The sequence below is a fragment of the Artibeus jamaicensis genome, unplaced genomic scaffold, assembly GCF_021234435.1.
Source record: "Artibeus jamaicensis isolate MK-2021 breed Jamaican fruit bat unplaced genomic scaffold, CSHL_Jam_final scaffold_1019, whole genome shotgun sequence".
Lineage (NCBI taxonomy): Eukaryota > Metazoa > Chordata > Mammalia > Chiroptera > Phyllostomidae > Artibeus > Artibeus jamaicensis.
The window spans coordinates 31409540-31427838 of NW_026522025.1; the positions used below are offsets into that span (position 1 = coordinate 31409540).

General features: G+C 34.2%; 1 protein-coding gene across 1 annotated transcript in view; it reads right to left on the minus strand.

Moving 5' to 3' along the window:
• The window catches only part of COL24A1 (collagen type XXIV alpha 1 chain), a 346701-nt gene that overhangs the window by 291432 nt on the left and 36970 nt on the right, over window positions 1-18299 (minus strand). The window contains exons 4-6 of the mRNA XM_053655519.1: window positions 15415-15468; window positions 12588-12641; window positions 292-345 (exon numbers count right to left, since the gene is read on the minus strand). Coding sequence (XP_053511494.1) covers window positions 292-345; window positions 12588-12641; window positions 15415-15468 — 162 coding nt within the window. The remainder of the gene's footprint in view (window positions 1-291; window positions 346-12587; window positions 12642-15414; window positions 15469-18299) is intronic.

Below are 18299 nucleotides of genomic sequence, written 5' to 3' on the forward strand. Positions count from 1 at the left end.
ATAAAAAGCACAAATGTTGAGATTGGACTCATATCTCGCTCTCTTTTTCACCCTACTCATCCTTAATTGGCAGGTGGCACAATGGCAGGCCATGTCAGACAGTCAAAAAATTAATGGTGAGATTTAAATTTATGAGTAGCTAAAGAAGCATGTACTTAATTCTTCAAATAGTTCTTCCTTCCTTAAAATCCAATAGTTTTCTATATTCTCTGATAACAAAGTCTCCAAAAAGATGATTTTTAAATGCTTGAAATATATCACCATGATTTTATTTCATAAACAAATAATTACCTTTTGTCCAGAAATAGCTTGACCTGGGGAAAATCCTGGATCTCCTTTTGGGCCCTAGAGAAAACAGTTATAAAACACTTAATGAAGCATAAATTACATATATTGTATCATACTTCAGTCATATACATCAGCAGAAATGATAAACATCATAGGGTATTAAACTATATATTAAAGTGAGATGAACATGGATTATTTACTTTATAATGTATATTTCCATAGCCTTTTGTTTAAATGTTGAAAAGATTCCTAGAAAGTACCAAGACATAGCTGAATTTTTTTAGCCTAGTAAAGTTATATCACTATTGAAACATCTTTATACAAGGGATGCACATAAAGGCTCTATTAGCCTATTTTTGTGACATATTGAGCTATATTCTCATTTTAGCACTGGAAAACTAGTTACTTTCAGTAAAAGAAAGCTGCTTATATAATTCATGAACTTTTTAGGTTATCATTTCAAGCTTAAATATTTTCTAGAATCTTGCAGTGTACATATATTGCTTTCATAATAAAAGAAATAAACCAGAAAATACCTCTAATAGCAAAAAACTGGTACTCTTCATGCTCTGGTAATCTTTATCATTTGTGTTTCAAAAGAAATATGACATTAGATTTCAACCAAGGTTTTTTGGTACAATATTAACCTTAAAATTACCACCAGAGTACCTCCTTTTTCAACTATTTCATATCTCCTAATACAAGAGGCTATAATTGAGATTATTTATAATTCAAATTCTGATTTATTTCTTCTGAATTATTTTTTAATAAAAACTGTTAAGGTATATAGCACGATGCTCTTATAGGCACATACATAGTGAAATGATTACTATAGTCAAGCTAATTAACATATCCAATTCCTCAAATGTTTACTTGCATGTGTGATAACAGTACCTCAGGTCTACTCTCTCAGCTAATTTCCAATGTGCAATACAGTAGTATTAACCACAGTCAGCATGCTGTACACTAGATCTCTAGAACTTATTCATTCTACATGAATGAAATTTTGTACCCTTTGACCAACCAACATTCTCTATTTCTCCCACCTCTCCACCTGGTAACTACCTTTATATCATCTACTGCTATGAATTCAACTTTTTTAGGCTCCATATATAGGTAAGGTCATGAGGAATTTTCTTTCTTTTGTGTCCCCACCAGAAAGCAAGGGAGATGGGAGGGACACAAGAAAACTCTGGGAGTGGTGGTTATGACTATTACTTTGATTGTGGTGATAGGATATGAATGTTTGCATATGCCCAAACATGAAATTATACACATTAAATATTTGCAATTCTTTGCAATAAAACTGTTTAAAAGAGAGAAATTTATACCTTAAATACTTATATTTTAACATAAGTATGGCTTCAAATTAACTAACCTGTCATTTTAATTTTTTTTCAATTTAAGGAAAAAAGTGTAGAAGGGGAAATAATAAATATAAGGTCAGAAATTAAAGAAATAGAAAACAAAGATTTAATTGAGAAATAAAGTAAACCTAGGTTTTAAAAGCAACTGCTAAAATAGAACATAGCTTAGAAGTTTCATTAAGAAAAAAGCATAAATATATATATGAAATCTCTAGTTAAAAGGGAGATAAAAGTACAGATATGTCAAAAGTTAAAGAGGTAATACATAGGAGTTTTGTTTTTGCTGTAGTGATATAAATCTCATGGTCCATTCCTCCTTGTGATTTCAGCTATAAATTGTAGACAAAATCCAAAATAAACTACCTGAAGACTCTGAAAAGTAAAGTAATTATTTTGTTCATTGCAGTCAAAAATTGGAAGCAGTCTGTATGGGGATGAGTTTTACCTGACTTTTCCTCAAGGGCAGTTCACAGTTATAGAGAGTTAAGCCCAGCCAGCTAACACTCCAGTAAGAACCCATTTTAACTCCATGGGAAACAGGGAAACAGTCATGTCTTCTTTCGCATATTCAGGGATGCTCCCCCCCCCATATATATATATATATAATTTGTTTGGTGGTTTTATTCTAGAAGGGTACTATGAGTTCATTCTATACATTTCAATCATATCAAAAAACAGAAAATGAAACATAAAATTTCACTAAGATCTCCATCTCCAGTGACAACCACCATACAGTTATCTGTGTAGATATTTATAGATCTACTCCATTTCTTTTTCTTTTTCCCTTTTATTGTTTTGCTGTTACAGTTCTCACCTTTTCTCCCTTTCCCCACCTCCACCCAGCCCCACCCTTTCCCCCATCCCAAGCCAACCTCCACATTGTTGTCTGTGTCCATGGGTTGTGCATACATGTTCTTTGATTAATACCTTTACCATCTTTCATTCCATCCCCGCACCATCCTTTCCAGCAGCTGTCAGTTTGTTTTACGTATCTTTACTGTCTTGTTCATTAGTTTATCGTGTTCATTAGATTTCGCATATGAGTGAGATCATGTAAAATTTTTCCTTCACTGACTGACTTAATTCACTTAGAGTAATTTTCTCCAGGTCCACCTATGCTCTTGCAAAATATAAGAATTTCTTCTTTTTTTACTGCTACATAGTACTCCATTGTGTAAACGTACCACAGCTTTTTTATCCATTGATGGGCACTCAGGCTGTTTCCATATCTTAGTAATTGTAAAAAGAATTGCTATAAACAAAGGGGTGCCTTCTCAACTAATGAGAAATAATTTTCCATTCCTAGAGAGTCCTAAATGCTATTTTAACTCTATGGGAAATAGGGAAATAGCCATGTCTTCTTTCACATATTCAGGGATGCTTTTCTTTCTCTTACTGTATTTTTTGCCATTACCATTTATCACCCTTTTACCCTCTTCCACTTCCACCCACTACCCTCCCCACCACAATCACCTAGCACTCAAACTGATTGAGGAAGGCAGGAAGACCAAAAGAAAGGTCCTTCAATTTCAACAGTAAGTCTTTTCATTTTACAAATGAGAAATGAGCTTTCACTAGTGAAAAAGCTTTATGTTCTAGAGACGAAGAAAATTTTTAATGGAAAGGTGGCTTTTCAGGCTGACTTTTTCCCTTCATAGCCATAACCACTAGATGGTTACAAGATTGTGGGAGAAGTAGCTTTAGTGATACCTCAAAATTTTTTAAAAACCTCCTCATCAAAGAAAAAAGATAATATACTTAGAATTTTTAAGAGATATTAAGAGCTTATCTGGTAAATCAAATTTTATAAGTAAAGAAGCAATGAGATCTGGAAAGTATAATTGAGTTGGTTAAGATTACTTAGAAAATTATTGGTAAACCAGATCAGTTTTCTTTCTCATACCACAATTTCTAGTAAGTAAAAAGTTTACTTATTGATTTTAACATATTTTAAGCTTTTATTGTAACACCTATGCAATTGATTTGAGCTAATATTTATAAAGAACTTGAAAAATAATAGTCCTTGAGAAAGCTGACTGTAATAAAACCCTTTGTAGTAAATGTTTTTACTTATAACTCTCATGTTAAAAATTCTTATTTTTAGGTTTTATCTGAATTTTAAATTATTTATCAACTTTCTTATTATCATTCAGCTTTCTTAATATCTTCCACTAATTTGATAATTCATCCTCTGTTTTAAAAATTAGAAGAGTAGAAAAGCTATTAAGCAAGTAAAATTTTGTTTAAAGAGAGAGGTTTCTTTATTTATAAGCTTTATACATCTGGAGAAGATACTTATAGAGATATAAGTCAAATCTCTTTCATTCCCACCCAAATATACTTGAGTTAATTGATCAACTTGTATGCTAGCACTAAAACTGCAAGTCAGCATAAAGTCAGCTTTGAACCTTGTCAACTGTGTGTCTATCCTAGTACACAATGCATGAAGCAGAGATTGTCGAACATGCCAAATTTACCTGAAACGTCAGAGAAGTAGGGCATACTTTCCTGCCTTGAAAGAGAATACTCCAAAATTGCCTTCTCACTTTTCCCCTCATTTTCTATTAATTTTATGATTCCTGACACATTTTTGGTCACATTTGATTGGCTTTTCAAATCCTCCTTGGAAATAAATATAATGTTTATAAATGAATCATAAATGACTTTGACCTTTAGTACTGTCTTCTACTTACTACTACATGACCTTTGTTTAAAAAAAAAGAAGCTATGTATCCTTCTGAGTGTGAGTAAAAGAAAGTTGCCTATAATTTGTAACTCAAAGGACTCCAAAGTTCCACCTACCCTACTGATGTGCTATACAATCTAAAATCCTCATTTTCAGAATAATTCATTTAGACTGTTATTGGATCATCAGAGGGTCTTCTGTCTAGGAAGGAAAACTCCCTAAGTTACTAGACCCATTAACATGTTAGAACAGACTTATATGATTAGAGTCTACCCAATATAATGGAAAGAACACTGAGATTGGGAGTGGAAAGACTGAAGAGGTCATTCATTCTTTCTGAAATTGAGATGACTCTTCAATGAAATGGGAATAATAATACCTACTACATTAGCTTGCAAGATTTAGGATCAAATTCTCTATTCATTATAAAGATGTTATTAATTGGTATTAAAAATAAGACTAAAGACAGCATTAAAATAAATTTACAATTATTGCCATCTTGAAAAGCAGACAATACAACTCTTGATGAGTTATTGATGAAGCTGAAAAATTTCAATGAAAAAATTTGACACTAAAAATTTCAGAGTATGGATGAGCTAAATTGTGAGAGTACCATAAAGAAAACACAAAAATGACATGATCTTGAGGTAGCACTGCTTGAATATTATTATCTTATCATTTGCTAATAACTACACAAACTCCATAATCTCAATTTTAAGTATTACACTCTAATCATACTTCTTATCTTTTTAGCTCCCTTTCTGTAAGCCCCCACAACATTAACAATTATTTGACCCACTGGAACTGCTAATATGTGATGCTACCATATTTTCAGTGTCTCATTCCCCATATAGACTCACTTCCAGTCTTTATCCAGACTAAATTCCAGGGTCTGACATAATAATCACCTTTTCATATACATAAACAACACCATTGCCTCTTTCTCCCTGTGTTAGCTTACCTGGCAATTCTTAAGTCTAAACTCTCTACCTATTCTGCCTCTATCTCCTAGCAGCTGAATGTGCCTAAGAGAAAACAATCATGCTGATAAATCTCACTTTAAATTTGTGACTTCTTATGTTGATTAGTTTCTTTTGCTTTTTGGTGTATCCAATAAATATCTTAGTCAATTCACTTTCCTATTTTCATGCATGAGTATTTCATTATTCCTCTCTCTTCACATTCAGTTGGTGCTCTTGCTTTCAACTTTCACAAGCTCACAACCATATCTACTACTTCATTTAAATCTGTTCCACAATTCTCTGCCTTCATAACCAAACCCGCAATTCCCTCTTATCAGGGCATTATTGGTACACTGTCTTCCCTGCATTATTTTAATTTTTACTTCTCTCCAAATAATTGCCATCACTGAGCAAACACACTATAATTTCTTCCCTTAAAAAAGATAACTGCAAAGTCCATCAGCCAAAGAATTAAAGAAGTCACATTCATTCAGATGGGTAGGAGGGGCAGAGACACAGAATGGGTGGTCCCTCATCCACATGTGGTAGATAAAAATCAGGAGGGACTTCTCAGAAGCAAGGGATCCCAGCCCCATGCCAGACTATAAAGCCCAGGGTTCGAGTACCAGGAAGTTAAGTCCCCATAATTTCTGGCTGTAAAAAGCAGTGAGGGTTCAGGCAGCAGAAGAAACTGAAGGACTCTCAGGCATGTCCTCTTCAAGGGCCCACAGTGGACTTAGAACTTAAGCAGTTTCACTCCCTCTGGGCTTCAGATCTAGGGCAGCAACTTAAAAGACGCCAGCGGTATACAGGAAGAGGCTGAAGTGTCTAGCATCAGGGCACATGCCAGAGGATAGTTTCCTCCCAGAAAAAAACTCTAGAGGCCAGGCAGTGGCCATTATCCTTTTTATGAGCTCTCCCCCACACAGAGCCACAGAGCTGCAGCACTATGTCTAAGACTCCATCAACCTTGTTCACACAGGTTGCCCTGCCCTGGTAATTACCTAAGGCTCTGCCCCAACCAACTTACAGGTGTGCTTTTCTACACTGGGCCATACTATTAAGAGAGGAAGTCAAAGCAACTCTACCTAAAACATGGAAACAAACACAAGGAGGCAGCCAAAATGAGGAGACACAGAAACATGGCCCAAATGAAAGAACAGAACAAAACTCCAGAAAAAGAACTAAACAAAATAGAGATGAGCAATCTATCAGATGCAGAATTCAAAACACTGGTTATCAGGATGCTCAAGGAACTTGTTGGGTACTTTAACAGCATAAAGGAGACCCAGGCAGAAATGAATTTTACACTAAGTGAAATAAAGAACAATTTACAGGCAATGAACAGTAGAGTGGATGAAGCTGGGAATCAACTCAATGATTTGGAACATAAGGAAGAAAAAATTCAACCAGAACAGCAAGAAGAATAAGAATTTAAAAAACAAGAATAGGGGAAGGAGCCTCTGGGACAATTCCAAATGTACAACATTCAAATCTTAAGGGTGCTGAAAGGAGAAAAGAAAGGGCAAGAAATTAAAAATATATTTGAAAAAATGATGAAAGAAAACTTCCCTAATTTGGTGAAGGAAATAGACATATAAGCCCAGGAAGGAAAAGGAGTCCCAAACAAGATGGATACAAAGAGACCCATACTAAGACACGTCATAAATCAAAGTGCCAAAGATCAGGAGAAAATTTTAAAAGCAGCAAGAGAAAAGCAGATGGTTACCTACAAAGAAGTTCCCATAAGACTGTCAGTTGAATTCCCAAAAGAAACTTTGCAGGTTAGAAGAGACTGGCAAGAAGTACTCAAAGTGATGAAAAGCAAGGACCTACAACCTAGGTTACTCTATCCAGCAGAGCTATCATATAGAATAAAGTTCAGATAAAGTGTTTCCCAGACTAGGTAAAGATAAAGAAGTTCGTCATCACCAAGTCATTATCTTTTTTTATTGTTGTTCAAGTATAGTTGTCTCCATCTTCCTCCCACCATTCCCCCTTGCCCAACCCATCCCTGCTCCTCACACTTGATCTACCCCCTTTGGCTTTGTCCATGAATTTTTTATATTCCTTGACAAGCCTTCCTCTATTTTCCTCCATAATGGTTCTCCCTCACATCCCCCTGGTTACTGTCAGTTTGTTCCTTATTTCAGTGTCTCTGGTTATATTTCACTCGCTTGTTTGTTTTGTTGATTAGGTTCCACTTATAGGTGAGATCATACCAAGTCATTATTATATGAAATGTTAAAGGGACTTATTTAATTTTAATTATATTTTATTCATTATGCTATTACAGTTGTCCCATTTTTTTCTCCCCTTTATTCCCCTCTGCTCTGTACCTCCCCTCTCACCAGCAATCACCCCCCTCCCCTTAGTTCATGCTCATGGGTCATACATTTCAGTTTTTTGGCTTCTCTATTTCCCATACTATTCTTAACCTCCTCCTGTCTATTTTGTACTGATCATTTATGCTTCTTATTCCCTGTACCTTTGCCCCTATTTTCCCCCTCTACCCCCACTGATAACAGTCCATGTGATCTCCATTTCTGTGATTCTGTTCTTGGTCTAGTCATTTGCTTAGGGTTTTTTTTTTTAAGTTCAGTCGTTGATAGTTGTGAGTTTGTTGTCATTTTATCATTCATGTTTTTGATATTACTCTTTTTCTTAGATAAGTCCCTTTAACATTTCACATAATAAGGGCTTGGAGATAATGAACTTTTTTAACTTGACCTTATCTGAGAAGCACTTTATCTGCCCTTCCATTCTAAATGGTACCTTTTCTGGAAGAGTAAACTTGGATGTAGGTCCTTGCCTTTCATGACTTTGATTTATTCTTTCCAGCTCTTTCTTGCCTGCAAGGTTTCTTTTGAGAAATCAGCTGATAGTCAAAACTATGAACATTAAATGGCAATAAATTCACAACTATCAATAATTGAATCTAAAAAGCAAGCTAAGCAAATAAGCAAAGGAAAAACAAAATCATATAGACATCATTGGGATGGTTACCAGTTGGGAGGGGACAAGAGGACATACGGGAAAAGGTACAGGGAATAAGAAGCATAATTGGCAGGTACAAAATAGACAGGGGGGGAGGTTAAGAATAGTATAGGAAATACAGAAGCCAAAGACTGTACATGCATGACCCATGGACATGAACTAAGTGGGGACTGCTGGAGGGAATGGGGGTACTGGCTGGAGGAGGAAAATGGGGACAACTGCAATTACATAATCAACAAAATATATTACAAAATAAATTAATTAAAAATTTTTTTAATTAAGAAAAAACCTTCCTTGAGCCCACATCTCACTTCTCTAATCATTACATTATTCCCTTTAGAACAAAACTCCTAGAAATTTGTCTATTTTATCTAGAAGATTGCCTCTCCTTCCATTCTCTCTTGGACTTATTCTACTCAGACTTTTGTCCCTTCTACTATCCTACCTCATCAGTCATTTTTTTCTTAGTCCCCTTTGCTAGATCCTCTTATTTTTTCCTAATATACTAAACTCTGGAGTACCTCAAGACTCAGTTCTTGGGTACTTCTCTAGCTACATTCATCCACAGGTGATGTCATCAGTTCTATAGCTTTAAATTCCATATATATGCTGATGATTCTGAAATACATATTTTTGGTTATGAAATCTCCCATGATCTCCAGATCCATATACCCTTTTCATATCTCCACTTGGATGTCAAATAGTCCTCTCAAATTAAAGATGTTCAAAAAAGAATTATTGGGAGTTCTGGTTCAGATAGTGGCAGAGTAGCATGTATGGGACTAATCCTCCTTCAAATAACAATTATAAAGTCACCAAAAATACATAAAGTAACTATATGAATACACAGGAGAGCAATCAGAAACAGAACACACTGGAGAGTATTCAGCTCCTGAAAGAATGAAACCACACTTGGTATAGTACATATTTACACAGATTTTCCCCTATGGAAACTCCCCAGACTGCACAGAGTAGGTAGAATCAAGGAGAAAAACAAAAGTCTTTTGGCTAATGGTGTCAGAGGACAGAGTTTGGGGCTACCAGAATGACTAAATTGAGGGAGAAGTTCCTAGAAAAAAAGGAAAAAATATGGTTTCCTCCAAAACCTGGATATAGACTCTAATTCTTGGCTGATCCTGATACATGGTAGATTCCAAAGAGATCAGCAGAAAGCAACAACGGGGGGCTAAAAGAACTGAACTTAAATTTCAGCTGCTGGCCACCACTAGGGAAGTAGTTTGGGGTTTGAGCCAGATCACTTTAGAGGGACATGGTAAACTTATAAAGTTTAAAATAGCCTTATAAATAGAACACATTTCTACACATTTTGAGGTATTTTCATTCATAAGAGCCATACAATTTTTATTTTATTTAACAAATAATAAATGTGGTATTCTCAGTAAAAGTTGCACTTCTAATTAGTCTAGTACCTTAATAAATAGCTCCTCCATGAAAAGGGAAATATTAATTTCTTAAGTATCAACTATGTACAAGCATTATACCAGGTACTTTATATGCTTCATATCATTTAACTTATGAGGTACCTTTTGGCTCTAACAATTTTTACAAAGCACATTAATCCTAATATGTTTGTAAAAAGGTTCTATAATAAAGGTTCCATGCATTTTCCATTTCAGTTAAACCTTTTTTATATTTGCCATTGTCTTAATTTGCTCTTTCAGTAGATTCAGGTTTTAGAAATGGAGAGATGGCTTCTTATGCAAGTGGCAAGATTACTTCTTATTTAATTTTCTTAGAAGCCAATAATTCCACCTATATCATTCTTGCTAAACAATAGCCAAGAAAAAGAAAAATAACTGGAATTGTCTTTATATTCTAAATTCTCTTAACTTAAAAGGAATCTTTATTCCCTGAAGGAAAATAAATCCTGGGGCTATACATCAAAATTTCTTGTCAAGAGTATATAATCTGCTTTTTTTACATTGACTTGAATAAATATTTTAAAAGAATTATAAAGTATAAAACTTGAATGTTCTATTAATCCTGATTATTTCAAATGCATGTTAAATATCTAGGAAAATTGGTTGTACAAAACCACACACTGCAAGCTTTATTTGATGCCTTTAAACAGAGTGGTAATTTTTAACACCTGTCACAAATCTAATATTCTCCATAATTATGTGCAGTTAAAACAAATCATGGTCACCTTGGACTATTTTGGACATAATTATCAAATTATTAAATCAAGTATGAATTAAAGACTAATATTCAGGTTTCTAAGAGAAGTCCCCAATAGGTCTAAATAGTATGTTTTAAAATTAAAAGTAGGTTTTCAAAAACTCCTCATATATGGGTTCATAAAAATATTTTATTGGTGAACGGTTATAGTCAAAATCATGCTCACACTACTACTAAACACAATATTGAAGAAAAATATATTGAAATGCAAATTTTCATTTTTTCTATCATTTTGCCAATGACACATATTCATACCCGTCAATACTGAAAAAAACACTGTTGTTTTAAATCTTAGGACAGTGGTCATTTTTATTTGATACAAAGTTCTTTATTTTCTGAAATTCTTTCTCCTGAATATGTATACATACTGTAAGAAGTCAATTAAATGAAAGGCTTTTTACTTTATCTTCATCTCTCCTCACCCTATTCTCTGTATTCTTATTTGTTTTTTTCCAGTACACAACTGTATACTACTACTTACTGAAGTAAGGAAAGTGGGAGGAGAATATAAGCCATGTGGACATGGCCTCCCCTGCCCCCATCTTCCTTCCCGTTGTGGAGAAGAGCTGTTAGAACAGTCCGCCGACCCCCGGCACTTCAGCCCTAATAAGTATGAACTGGGCCTTCACTGCTATTTTAATTTTTGACTGGTTTAAATATCTCTAATTTCCCCACATGAAGCTTGAAGGACTAAGGAATCACACATTAAAAAGCCAGCTTCTGGTTTCTTTAGAAGTCATCTGTCTTTCCTGTCACTGTTACACATTCAAACGTGAGTTAAACAAATCTTTTTTTCTCTTTGAGAAAAATGTCTTTATTGAACTCAAGACATTGTTGGCAATGATGAGAAACTTTAAGAAATTTAGATTTCAATTATCCTAGCGATACACTATTTTTGTTACTTCTTTTTTATTTTATTTATTTTAATTGTTGTTCAAGTACAGTTTTCTGCCTTTTACTCCCATCCCAGCCCACCCGCCAGCCCTTCCCACCTTCCTCCCATTCTTAATGATATTTATGACGTGTTAGTGCCATGTTAAGTGCTTTACTCACATTAATTGATCTTGCCTCTCTTCAGTCTTATGAGGATGTGCTATAATTTTCCTCCATTTTACAGAAGAGGAAAGTGAATCTTAAAAAGTGAATCTTAAAGATTCACTTTTTGGCTTCCAGTCATACAAACCAAGAGAGCTAAGACTTGAACCCAGATCTCTTGGATTCCAAACCTGTGTCCTTACCCCCCATCCTATATGGTTAAAGTTTACTTCTGAGTGTAATCATTAGTAAGTAGAGGGGTTATTAATGATCCTAAAAAATTCCCAAAGTTACTAGCAACTAAGGCTTTAATATTTATCTAATCCCATATATTTTATGGGATTTACTTTAGATCCATACAAAATTCATATATATACATATTTTATATATATATATATATATATATATATATATATATATATATATATATATATAAATAAATTATTTCTCCATTCCCATACCTCCTCTCAGGGTAACCAGCCTAGTATGGAATCCCTTTTTTCTATGCTCATACTACTGTCTATCATGCTATTATCTATGATATTACTACCACATACCTATATATACTCATATACATATATAGAGAGGCTTTTAGGTTAGTTGTTTTCATAAAGAACTTGATCATCCTATAAACATTATCCTCTCAGATTTTTGTCAAGTGAAAATATTAGGGAAGGGTAGAGCACGAAAATAAATGATATTTTATTTCCTCAGTATTTATTTACACATTAAAATGGCCTTGATTTAAGGTAAACTACTCAAATCATAATCTGTATATTTCAAAGGTTTCCCTGCATTGCCATCGTATTTTGACAATAAAGACTTGGTAATACCAAAGCAGGCTTCACACTAACTAGACTTCACACTAACTAGAAAAATTCAAGTTCGGTGGCTTCCAGAGGCACCTGGCCCTCTGCCAGGCCAAGACAACCCCATTGAAGAATCATCATGCCCTGGAGATAACAGAGATCCTCAAGGTCCCAAGATTGGCTTTAAAAGTTAATGACCTTTAGTATCGGGAAAGTCATGCAATACTCTCTAGTAATCACTCACCTTTGGACCTGGTAATCCAGGTAACCCAGGATTTCCATGTGGCCCTGGTATGCCCTGAAAATAGAGAAAAAGTTGGATCATTTTTAGAATAGATCTAGATATAATAACAGGCAGTGTTTATTACAACATTCAAGTACTATTACACACTATACTTTCATTAAAATAAATATTACTTTTTAAAAATAAACTTCTTTACATTTTAGTCTTAAAAAGAGAGGGCCTAAACATCCTCTTTTAGATGTAAATCTTTTGCTTCGGAACATTGCCTGCAGGTGTTTACCTCTCTTGCATACCGCCCCTATCTCCAGGCACATTGCTTGGTATTACTGCTAAAAGCGGCAAGAGTAAGAAGCCTAAAACTAACAAATTTCAGTTGTTTAGTTGCACCTTTAAAACCATGTTAACTCTTTCTGCACTTGGGTTTTTGCTTATGCTATCACGTATGCCTTGAAGACTTACTTCATTTAATCTTGCCCCCCATACCTACCCAAATCATTCAGAGCTCTCACCTCACTTCTAAATCCCGGTTCTACCAGCAGGAAGTGATTTGTCTTTCCTTCTAACTCCATAGAAATTGCTGCATGTAAAATTCATTTGCAATTAATTAATTATATGTTGCCTTGAGATATTTCTTATACTATTGCAATCTGTTACTTAAATATATTATTGCTATTTTAACTACCTATGACATGTATTATTTAGTTATAGAATTATGAATTCTTTGAAAATAGACTGTTTTCAATACTATTAGCATAGTACTTAGCACATATTAGCCATTCAATGAATGTTTGTCAATTCGAATTTAATAATTGTTTCTATTTACTGAGTACCTACTATGTGCAAGTAACTGTGTTAATGCTTTATATTTCTTATTATTAATCCTTATAACATCCCTGCAAGGAGGTTATTTTTATTCCTCCTTACAAGTGAGAGAACAGAAGCTCACACGATCAGCAAGTAGATGAACTAAGATCCACCTCCAGAAAGCCTTCCAGGTCTCAAGGTCCCCTACACTCATTTGGGTTTGGTATCTACCTCTGTGCTATTCAGTCATACCTTTACTTTAACATACAACATATACTTAAATATTAAATATCTGTATTTTCTATTCTGAATAAATACAGCATTGTTTTTCAGACAGAGACATGTCAGCAATGCAAATATTGAAGTTATAACTAGTAAGATTAACACTAAAGAAAAAAGATTAGATTTTCTAGCATATGTCATTTGTAACATGCAAAAAATAAATTTTGATAAAGTCGATGAGAAAATTTCTGGTGAATAAGAAATTACTTGTAGATATAAGAGCAATGAATGTAAACTACTATTTCACAAAGCTTAGTAGTACAAGGGTGAGCCAGGACAATGACTTTAGGAAAAATTAATAAGAATGAAAGTTTGGGATTTTTAAAAACAGAGATACTTGTTGATTATTTCTAAATGAAACGAGATCTAGAGAAAGAAGAAATGTAGAGCTGCAAGGTGTAAGTCAAATAACTGGAAGTAAAATTAGGAACACAAATATAATTATTAGTCTTTTTTTAAGATTTTATTTATTCATCTTTAGAAGGGAAGGAGAAAGGGAGAGAAATATCAGTGTATATTTGCCTCTCATGCATCCCCTGCTGGGAACTGGCCTGCAACCCAGGCATATGTCCTGGCTGGGAATTAAACCATGATCCTTTGGTTCACAGGCCCACACTCAATCCATTGAGCTACACCAGCCAGGGCTAATTATTAGTTGTAAGAAGAGAAATATTGTTCCTTCCTTAAAGGAAGGATGATTGGACAAATAAATGAAAAAAAGATGGAAATTAGGAGAGGAAACTGCTGTCTCAAGGAAATAGATGGAAGTTCAGAAACTGAAGACCATGCTGTGGGAGAATGGCCTTGGCAGTGGAGAGGGAATGCAATTAGGGCAAATATGGACTGGGTCCCCCAGAGCAGTGGGATCACATCTCCTGACAGAGAGGAAGGAGGGTGGATGGTTTCCAGGCAGGAGAGAGTGAACGAGGTTTAGAATGCACTCTGGGAGGAATGTGCTGAGCAACAAAGAAAATAGTAAATAACACCTGGAGCCCAGGGAGCATTCATCTCAGGCCTCAATGGACAAGGTTTGATGTGAATATGGACAACGTAAAGTGCTATTTTAGGGTATTTTTTCTTTACATTGTTTGTAGGATAAATAAAAATCAAGATAGAAAATGGATTATAAATGGCATTTGCATTTGTCTTTATATCGCACAGTCCTTTTTCTAGCTCTTTGAAGAATTTCTGTTAGTAAAACTCCACTTATTTTTCGGTTTGAAAGAAACTAATTCTAACACAGCAATAAATCTTTTGTTGGATCTGTGTAATATGAGAAACTACCGCTGATCTTTAAGGCAGCTTTTTTCCTCAGGACAAGTATTTTTCTAGTCAGTAGCTCTACTATTTTCCACTATGTAATCCAGGAACGTACTATTTTTAAGGCAGCCCACTCCTCTTTATTTCCCAAAGTAAATGAACCCCACCTTGCACATCAAGTACAGATGAGATCATTTTGCAACTAAGAACACTGTTACAAGTAGCACTGGAACAGCCACTAATCTATAAATTTGATAATCTTTCTGGGGCACGTTCATAGAGAATGCATTGGCTGGGTGTTTATACTCAAATAAACAAGCTGCACATGTTCCTAAGTTTCTCTTGAACTGGCAAAGGTATGGCTAAGTTTGAAGATCCAGGCAGGTTTCCAAAGAGAGTACATACTGTACAATACTAGGAAAACTGTACTGGAAAGTTACTAATTTGAACAGCATGTGGGAAATGGAATGCATGTACTCACCCGTGGACCTCTCTTGCCTGTTGGACCTGGGATACCTGCTGGACCAGGTGGACCCTTGGAAAACAAATGTCAAGATATTAGAGAAGATAATAAACACATCTTTTCTCACAAGTCTTATTAAGACTCTCACTTTAGGGCTCTTTTTTTAGTCCCCAGTTACCAGCTGATGATTATTTTAAAGTAACAGGAATCCCCTTACCCTAATCAGCAGGGCTGAGCTGAAACTCAAGTGTCCTCTTTAATCTGGGCAGAAATGGCAGCAGGAAGCCTATGACTTATGGTTATAGGCACTGAATCTGGTTTTTACAGGGACCACAACTGGTAGTTTTGTGGGTAATTTTTACCTAAATTTACTTTTACTACTGAAGGAGGAATCCAATTTAGGGTTTGGAGACCAACAATAACTAGTTTTCTTCAAACACATTTCAGAAGAAGACCTGCCTTGAAAACTTAAAGCACTGACCATTTTATGTTCTTTTAAAAGATTTATACCAAGGATATGTGTTATATATTAAACTGTTATGATGAGCTACTTCTAGCATATTCAGCAATAAATCTTCTCTATACAAAATGCAATATAGCAGAAGGCCACCAATAGAGTTAAATGGTTTATAAAACAAAGTACGAAAGTAAAAACTGATCAAATTTTTAAGCCTTCTGGGTTTTTTAAATGTTATTAAATATATCAAATAAGATTAGGGAACTACTTCTTTGCTTTCTTATATAATGCCTTACATCATCTTTTTCACTTATTTTAATAATCGATTTTGGAAGAATAAATGTTTGCTTGGGATATGGTTAGTACAGACTCATCTGTTCAGTCATTTAATGGTTGTCGAGCACTCTGCTGATAATGGCATTATTCTTGGTGTCCATAGAGCATACACATATTCCATTTTATAAATACTAATTCATTATTGCAGGAAAAATAGTATGAGCTTTGAAATTATACATATCATGGTTAAATCACTAGCTTTACCATTAACATTAACAAGGACCATGACCTAACAATCCTCATTTTATGTACCTTTTTTGTCTTTGAAACTTTCTTTTTTATTGATATTACAATTATTTTGCAGTTTTCTAATACTCTTCCTACATTTCAAACTATCTGTTTTCCTTTAATTTTATTTTTTCCTTCTCCTACCACTTAACTTGATAAAAATACCTTTCATGCATTTCATAACATTGAGGGAGAAGTACTATTTCCAGTCAACCCCATACTGAGGATATTCTGTTTCCTGAGCCATTCAAATGTTTTAACAGCTATTATTATATGACTAGATTCCACCGTGAATTGACTTTCACTTTATTTTTTTTAAAAATTAGAATTTTTTTCAAATTAGTTCTGGTTTTGCTGTTATAATCAGAAGTTAACAGCTGTTGATTTGAAATAAGTACTAAAAATGAAAATCTAAATGGAAAATTAAAACAAATGTCTGTTTTGATTTATTGCTTTATCACACTACTTTGTGAAAAAAGAAACCACTACTCCATTAACATTGAAAAGGCAGCTAATATTAAAGTTAATATTAGATACTGGGGAATAAAAGTATATCTCATATGGTGATTAAAATATCTGAGTTATTTACAAGCATTAAATAAAAATTAATTTTAAGTTATCTTGCACTCCCAAATCTTTGAAAACAGGTTATTAATAAGCATTTTATAGAAGCCATAGAGGCAAAGTAATTTTAGATGGCATGGCTTTTTGAGAAGAATAAATTATTTCCTATAAATGAAGTTAAGTACTAGAAAAAGTACTTTACCTATCAGATTATTGATTATTAAGAGAAAGTATAATTCAATTAAAAGAGCATTTGTTTTGCAATCATTCGATCTAGATTCAAATCATGTCTCAATTCTTTCCTACCTAAATGACCTTGGCCAAGGCACACTTTCTTCGCATTAGTTTCCTCATCTTTAAATACTGATGATTAAAACCTACATTTCAGGGTTATTGTGAGCATTGAAGATTTTTTATATAAAATATCTGTGACTGTGTGTAATATGTAGTAGTTAACCAGTAAACTACAGAGTAATTAATTTTTTAAAAAGTGTGTATCTGTAGCACAGCAAGCACTCAGTATTGGTTATAATATTATCATTACTAGGGTAATATATATACTAATGCAAATGTATTTACTATACCAATAGTTCTGAGCTATAGTAATGCCTGCTCGATTAATCTTGGAAGTTCTGCATTTAAAATTCCTTTTTTAAATTCATTTACTCAGTCAATGAACATTAGTAAGCACCAAGCTGTCCTAGAACTTACAGTCTAGATAAAAAAACATTAACAGATAAACACATAATTATACAGTTTACTTAGTGAGGAAGAAATAAAAACAAGTAACTAAGAGAGAGATTAAAACAATGCACCCAATCTATATTGTGGCACCAGAGAAGGCTAGGAAGGTCAAGTTAGACCTAAAAGATCTGGAGAAAATAAAACCCCACAAAATAGAAATAAAATGAATGAGGGCATGAGTAAATAAAAATGAAACAAACAAAAACACATACTCTTAAAAGAACTGAAAGGAAGCTAATAGTGACGGTGAGAAAAAGTAGAACACGATGAGGTAGGTTGCTGAGACAGGCAGGATCCGGAACACATCTGATTCACAGGGCATGGTAGAGAGTTTCTGATTTATTCCAAGTGCTTTATTTTTCTGCCACTGAAAAGTTAAGGCACATAAATGACATGATCTGATTCATGTTTTTTAAAAGATCACTAGAGAATTTATGTAAAAGAGCATTTTGAAACTACCCTCCGTCCCTCAAAACCCACTGAAAACAACAAAAATTATCAAAAGATGAAAACATCATCCCCAGTGAAATGAGAAAAGAACCACAACCACAAACCACAAAACATGACAGTTATC